This window comes from Leucoraja erinacea, chromosome 10 (genome assembly GCF_028641065.1).
Source record: "Leucoraja erinacea ecotype New England chromosome 10, Leri_hhj_1, whole genome shotgun sequence".
NCBI classification, from domain to species: domain Eukaryota; kingdom Metazoa; phylum Chordata; class Chondrichthyes; order Rajiformes; family Rajidae; genus Leucoraja; species Leucoraja erinaceus.
The window spans coordinates 55,687,821-55,695,441 of record NC_073386.1 but is presented as its reverse complement, the minus strand read 5'-3'; the positions used below and the strand labels follow the sequence as shown (position 1 = coordinate 55,695,441).

Below are 7,621 nucleotides of genomic sequence, written 5' to 3'. Positions count from 1 at the left end.
AAATAAATAAATATTAATACAATCATCATCATTCCAAGCAGGACTTCCTTGAAATCAACGATTGTTCACAAGAATAACCAGATAAGATCATAAATGTTTCACATCACACACTTCGACACAAAAGCCCATTCATGAAAGAGAAAAACAAAGCGTTATGAACTGACCTATTTTTCATGTACTGTATATATTTCAATGGAACTAAGAATGTGACTTTGACTGGCCTGTTTGTCCCATACCTTCAGCTCCCTGCAGTCCCCAGAATGTAAGTGCTCATTTGGACTGTACAGCACGCACAACATCAGTGTGTTGGGAGCAGAGTGAAGGTGCAGTGTTCTACACGGCCATTGCAGAAGGAATGGAAGGAGACAGATACTCGTGCAATGCAACAGCGGCAAACTGTGAGATCCTGGGCCTCCCATGTGGCCAGATGTACGGCATAACTGTGTTAGCAATGGACGGGAAATGCACCAGTTTACCAAGTCCAGCTTTTGAAATTCAAGCAGGTGAAATTATGGTTATCCTTCTATGAAAATAAGCAAAATAGAATCACAAACAAATAGGCATAAATTGATATGGTAAAGCATTTAAAAATGGAGAGCTGTGCATTAAATCTTTGATACAAATTCATTATTCCATCAGTTAGTCTTGTCGGATGTTGACCATCTTGAGTGGCTCTTTTCATGTCATTTCATTCCATAATATTTATATAATCAATATTTTTCAGACATTGTTGTACCATTAGTTTCAAATAAGGTTAAAAATTCCATTTTTTTTTTATTCCACATTCGGCAGAACCTTGTATCCCACAGAGAGTGGTTGCTCACATCAACTGTGAAAATAACACCATCTCAGTGTTTTGGGATCCCAGCAACGGTTCAGAGTCATACCATGTAACAGCACAAGGAATCAATGGCCATTGGGCCTCCTGCAATACAACAGGCACTGAATGTGAGGTCTCTGATGTGCACTGTGGACTGAACTACTATATAACTGTAGAGGCAATCCGCATGGGGTGTAACAGCTCACAAAGCTCTGCTTTAACAGTTAAAACAGGTAATTCATGTGAAGTATATAGAATCATATCTATACATTATTTGGAGTGTTGCCTTTGATGGATCCTCAGTCTATACTTATGAATGTTCTCGTTGCAGTACCGTGTGTGCCCCAGAATGTTGACGCTCACATGGACTGTGATGCTGGACATATGTCGGTCTCCTGGGAGTTCAGTGAAGGTGCAATATCATACATGGCTACTGCAGAAGGGAGCAATGTGCAGCAATGCAGTGCCAATGATACACTGTGTGATATCACCGACCTACACTGTGGAGAGACCTACACCCTCTCAGTTTTTGCGATTGATGACAGCTGTGACAGTGCTGAAAGTCCTTCCATCACAATGAGAACAGGTAAATGCAGAGGTGTTTCCTGAATCATTAATTTCTCCACCAGTCTGAATTCTGTACTTTCTAAAATATTCTTCACCTGAAAATACCTTTAAAGATTTCAGTTATATAAACCACTCCATTAGTTCTCTACAGCGACTGAAATATAGAAACATAGAAAGGGGTAGGCCATTCGGCCCTTCGAGCCAGCACCGCCATTCAATATGATCATGGCTGATCATCCAAAATCAGTACCCCGTTCCTGCCTTCTCCCCATATCTCTTGATTCCGTTAGCCCGAAGAGCTAAATCTCTCTTGAAAACATCCAGTGAATTGGCCTCCACTGCCTTCTGTGGCAGAGAATTCCACAATTTCACAACTGTATACCTATGTACAAATGGTCCTTTTGAAATCCAGGAAAAGACCAGTTTGCCAAACCAGCCTAATTTGCACTTATATACAAATGATCTTCATCCATTCTTTTTCCTTTTTTTCAGTTTCGTGCATCCCACAGAATCTTGATGTCCAGTTGGACTGTGACACGAACGATGCCTCTGTGCTGTGGAGCCACACTAAAGGTGCCGTGTCTTACTCCGCCACAGCAGAAGGAAGCAATGGGCACGTGACTGCCTGTGAGACAGTCAATACAGAATGTCAAATACCCAGCCTACACTGTGGACAGGTGTATAATGTAACGCTGACAGTACTGGACGGTGGATGTGACAACTCACAAAGCTCCCAGATTGTATTGAACACGGGTAGGTCTCTTGTGCAGAACAGACTTATTTAACACGTTGTATTTTTAAACATAATTTGAGCAAAGTTGAGGGACTGAGTTTGTTTTTTGCTCAAGACTCCAGCATCCCCACATTGTGTCCCCAATGGTAACTTTATCTGTATGCATATTTAGTTTAACAATCTATTATAGATTGTCCAAAATTTGTTTTGGAGTAGGGAACATGGATATTTGATAGCAATTGGGAGAAGTCCTGACTGAAGGCAATTTATAAGATGCAGAATTTCAGGGAAGTCGCTGGTTAAAGTAATTTCAAAAGTGATCTACACATCAGTTCCTTGCTGGCTGAAGCCACTGTCACCAAAGACTGTGTAGAAGAAGAAGCTGATGCTGCAAAGATGCGCAAATGGCTGTGAGGGAGAAAGGAATGCAGAAATATACAACGACACGCTATAATACGATGGAACTTTAATTATCCCAGGAGGGAAATTGATCTGCCAACAGTCATAAAAACACAAAATACATGAAACATGAAATTAAAGTGACGAGTGGAAAGGATTGGGGATGTATCTTGGTAGAACCAGTCTGTTGCTGAAGGTACTCCTCAGGTTGACCAGTGTGTCATGGCGAGGATGTTCTGCAGTTTGAGGAGCATCCTCCCCTCCAAGATGGATGCTCAATAGTTCAATGGTACTCTATTATCACGTGTACGTAGGTAAAGTGAATTTCTTTTTGCATACATTTCAGTGCCAATCCTACTGTACAATGGGCTCAATCATACTAAGTAGAAGAGTGTAGGGTAGTACACAAGAGTCGCCACGTTTTAGACGCCATCTTGTACACTTCCTGAAGACAGTGACGGTGATCTGCGATAAAGAACAAGAAATGTGCCTTATGCCCCTGTCCCACTTAGGCAACTTTTTTACGCCACTACAGGTAACTAGGCTATAGCCATATGGTCGCCGGGGTGTCGCCTGTATGGTCGTGAGTTGTCTCTTCAGGCGCCCAAAGAATCGTAGCGTTTTTCTGGTCACCGCTGGATTTTGAAATGTTCAAAACATTTTGGCGACAGTCGGCGACCGTTGACGCCAATGAGCGTAGCTTGACTTTTCCTGACGTAGGTGCTGTCGTATGTTGTCGCCAGGATGATGTAGGTTGTCGCCGGTGCTGACTTCGGTGCTGACCTACATCAACCGGCGACAGGTACCGACTGGCCACTGAGTTGTCTTACCTTGTCGTAGCTTGTGCTGGTGGATGTAGGTTGTTGTAGGTGTGGTCGTAGGTGGACGACCTAATGGGTCGCCAGTTGTCGGTAGCTTGCCATAGCTTGACGTCGACTAGGTGGTTGGTTGTTGTAGACATTGTCGTAGGGGGGGGTCCAGTTGCCGGTTTTTCGGTGACCTGCTACGACCAGTCGCCGGCAGTCACCGAAAAAAACACCTAAGTGGGACAGGCCCATTATGCAGTATAGAAATAAGAAACGGTAAACAAGAAGTGTTTTCTGAAGTAGGACGGAGTGAAATCATGGGAGGAATTGAAATAACGTGATTCAGGGCAGTCATTTACATAACAGCTGTTATGGACTCGGAAATTCATGGAGAGTGATGAGTTTTGAAGTGCAATGTTTAGTTTAGGGCAGCACAGTGACAAAGTGGTAGAGTTGCTGCCTTACAGCACCGTAGACTGTAACACAGAGAGGCTTGATCCTGACTACTGATACTAGCTGTAAGGAGTTTGTACGTTTTCTACGTGTGCTCCGGTTTCCTACCATACTACAAAGACTTGTAAGGTTTGTAAGTTAATTGGCTTTGGTAAATTGTAAAATTGTGTCTAGTGTGTGGGGTAGTGTTCGTGTACTGAGTGATCGCTGATCAGCGTGTACTTGGTGGGCCGAAGGGCCTGTTTCTACGCTGAATGTCTAAAGTCTTTAGTTTAGAGATACAGCATGGGAACAGGCCCTTCGTTCCACTGAGTTCATGCTGACCATCGATCACCTGTTCACACTGATTCTAGGTTCTCCCACTATTCTCATGCACTCCTTCAACACTAGGGGCAATTTACAGGTGCCAATTACCTAACCCGCACGTCTTTGGGATGTGGGAGGAAACCGGAGCACCCAGGGGAAACCCACGCAGTCACAAGGAGAAGGTGCAAACTCCACATAGACAGCACCCGAGGTCAGGATCGAACCAAGGTCTCCGGCTCTATGCTCTACCGTGTGTGCCACTGTGCCACTCGATATGTTCTGAGTAGAATTATGTATAAACATTGTAAGCTATGTTTCTGAGATGGAGATTCATTGAAAAGGAAGGATGATAAGAAGTGTGTGTGATAATGCATGGAATTGCACTCTGCTCTCGGACATAGTAAGTAAGGTAGGGATATTGCTTGAAAAAGGGTTCTGCTTAAAAATAATTGTTTGATCGCAAAGTATTTTCATTGAAGCAGGCATGTTCAGTATTCATAGCGTGAGTAACTCTATAAATGAAAATGGAGAGTTGAACCAAAAATGAATTTCAGTTTCAGGCCTCAAGGCCCTTCCTATCGACACTTCTTGCTCTGGGATAAGAGCAGCTTTCTACTGAGGCCCATCTTCCATATATTATCTTCAGTAATGCACTCGAGCAAATGTAAGAGCAGAGATTTTCAATCTTTTGAAGATGGAGTAGGTCCAGGAAAATGTGCCCTACAATGCATAGAAATTTGATATTAATGCTCATTTAGAGATTACAAAGGTTGGTGAGAGTTATTTAAAAAAATTGTAATCTTTGCAAAATTAGCAAGTTGGACAGTTAAAAAACAGTCCCAGTTAAAGTCATTTTTCCTGTCACCAGAATGAGTAGAATTCTAAGATGTAAGCTGAAGCTGTAACTACATACGGTAAACAGAGGGTATCAATATTGAAATGCTCTGTTATAAAAATCCAGATGACCAGTCAAATATGTGATGGTGCTTTATTCCTTGAAAGAAGCTGTAAAAATGAATTCAAGATGAAGTATATTCCTTGCACTGTAACAGCCAGTTTGTTGTTTCTGTACGTTTCAGCACCTTGTGCACCAGAGGACATCTCCACCAGTCTGAACTGTGACACCAAGAGTACATCAGTGGCCTGGGAGGAGAGTGATGGGGCGATGTGGTACATTACAACAGCAGAAGGACAAGATGGACACATTTCACTGTGTAACACAACGTGGACAAGCTGCGAATTCATGGACCTGCACTGCAGTCAAACGTACTCACTAACTGTAACAGCGATGGACAGTTACTGTCAGAGTGTAAACACCTCCGTCTTTGAAGCTGAAACAGGTATAAAACCTTTTTTTTTAAACTCTGATGGGAGGAAATGGTTTTCCTGCTCCAGTGGAAAAAAATGTTTTCTGTCATTTGAAACAGGCCCTTCGGCCCACCGAAGTCCGTGCCAACCAGCGATCCCCGCACATTAACACACTAGATACAATTTACACTTATATCAAGCCAATTTGCCTACAAACCTGTATGTCTTTGGTGCGTGGGAGGAAAGCGAACAACTCGGAGAAAACCCACGCAGTCACGGGGAGAACGTACAAACTCTGTACAGACAGCACCCGTAGTAGGGATTGAACCCGAGTCTCTGGCCCTGCCAGAGCTGTAAGGCAGCAACTCTACCTCTGCGCCACCGTGCCGCACTTCTGTATTGGGAAAGTTAAAATCCCCCACTACGACTACATTATTTGCCTCACAGCTGCCTGCAATCTCTTGGCATATTTGCTCCTCCAATTCCCACGCCGACTGTTTGGAGGCCTGTAGTACACTCCCAACAAGGTCATCATCCCCTTTTTATTTCTTAGCTGCACCCATACAGGAACAAGTTGCACTGGTTCAAGGTGAGAGGGCAACATTTTAATAGGAACCTGAGAGGTAACAGAGGGATGTGGTGGAAACCCTCTGCCAGAGATAATATTTGGGGCAGGTATGATAACAAAACTTAAAACATTTGGAGAAGAAAAAGGAAGCAAATGTAAGGTTTAGAAAGGTAGAATCAGACCGGGCCTTAAAATTAGAAGGGCACCTAGAAGGGGCAAAAGAGGCCATGATCTTGGGGCACAAATCCATAGCTCATTGAACATGGCCATACAAGTACATAGAGCGCTATAGAAGGTATGTGATATGCTTGCCTTCATAGGTCGAGGTATTGTGAATAAGAGTCAGGATGTCATGATGCAGCATTAGAAGACTTGGTTAGGCCACATTTGGAATATTGCATGCTGTTCTGGTAACCCCATTACAGGAAGGACTTGGTGGCTTTGGAAAGGGAGCAGAGGAGGTTTACTAGAATGTGGTCTGGATTACTGGGTATTAGCTAGAGGGACAAGTTGGACAGACTTGGATCATTTTCTCTGGATGGCCGAAGGTGCGGAGAGACCTCATTGAAGTACATAGAATTATTAGAGGCATAGAGTAGGCACCAGAACCAGAATCTTTTTCCCTGGGTCAAAAAATCAAATGGTAGAGCAAATAGTTTAGTTTCGTTTTTAATTTAGAGAAACAGTGTGGAAAGAGGCCCATCGTGATGCACACCGAGACGAGGATTTACTCGAGTTTGGAAGGCAATGTGATAATCAGGGCCAGACAGTCGGACGAGGTATTTCCAATGTTTCCAACCTCCTCCAACCTCATCTACTGCATCCGATGTTCCCGATGTGGCCTCCTGTACATCGGTGAGACGAAGTGTAGACTCGGCCACCATCTAGCATAACGCTTGTGTTCAGTCCACAAGGGCCTACTGGATCTACCGCTTGCTAACCATTTGAACACCTCTTCCTATTCCCATACTGACGTTTCTGTCCTGGGTCTCCTCCATTACCAGAGTGTGGCCTTATGCAAACTGGAGGAGCATCACCTCGTATTCCACTTGGATAGTTTACAACCCAACAATACGAACATTGAATTATCCAAATTTACATAGAAACATAGAAAATAGGTGCAGGAGTAGGCCATTCAGCCCTTCAAGCCTGCACCGCCATTCAATATGATCATGGCTGATCATCCAACTCAGTATCCTGTACCTGCCTTCTCTCCATACTCCCTGATCCCTTTAGCCACAAGGGCCACATCTAACTCCCTCTTAAATATAGCCAATGAACTGGCCTCAACTACATTCTGTGGCAGAGAATTCCAGAGATTCACCACTCTCTGTGTAAATTTTTTTTTTCTCATCTCAGTCCTAAAAGATTTCCCCCGAGGATAAACTGTGACCCCCTTGTTCTGGACTTCCCCAACATCGGGAACAATCTTCCTGCATCTAACTTGTCCAACCCCTTAAGCATTTTGTAAGTTTCTATAAGATCCCCCCTCAATCTTCTAAATTCTAGCGAGTACAAGCCAAGTCTATCCAGTCTTTCTTCATATGAAAGTCCTGACATCCCAGGAATCAGTCTGGTTAACCTTCTCTGTACTCCCTCTATGGCAAGAATGTCCTTCCTCAGATTAGGAGACCAAAACTGTACGCAATACTCCAGGTGTG

At 43.6% G+C, this 7,621-nt stretch overlaps 1 protein-coding gene across 1 annotated transcript in view; it reads left to right on the top strand.

The window, feature by feature from the left end:
- The first annotated feature begins 262 nt into the window (after positions 1-262).
- The window catches only part of LOC129700662 (fibronectin type III domain-containing protein 7-like), a 30,177-nt gene continuing 22,818 nt past the window's right edge, over positions 263-7,621 (top strand). The window contains exons 1-5 of the mRNA XM_055641242.1: positions 263-503; positions 793-1,053; positions 1,152-1,406; positions 1,880-2,140; positions 5,164-5,424. Coding sequence (XP_055497217.1) covers positions 356-503; positions 793-1,053; positions 1,152-1,406; positions 1,880-2,140; positions 5,164-5,424 — 1,186 coding nt within the window. The 5' untranslated portion in view covers positions 263-355. The remainder of the gene's footprint in view (positions 504-792; positions 1,054-1,151; positions 1,407-1,879; positions 2,141-5,163; positions 5,425-7,621) is intronic.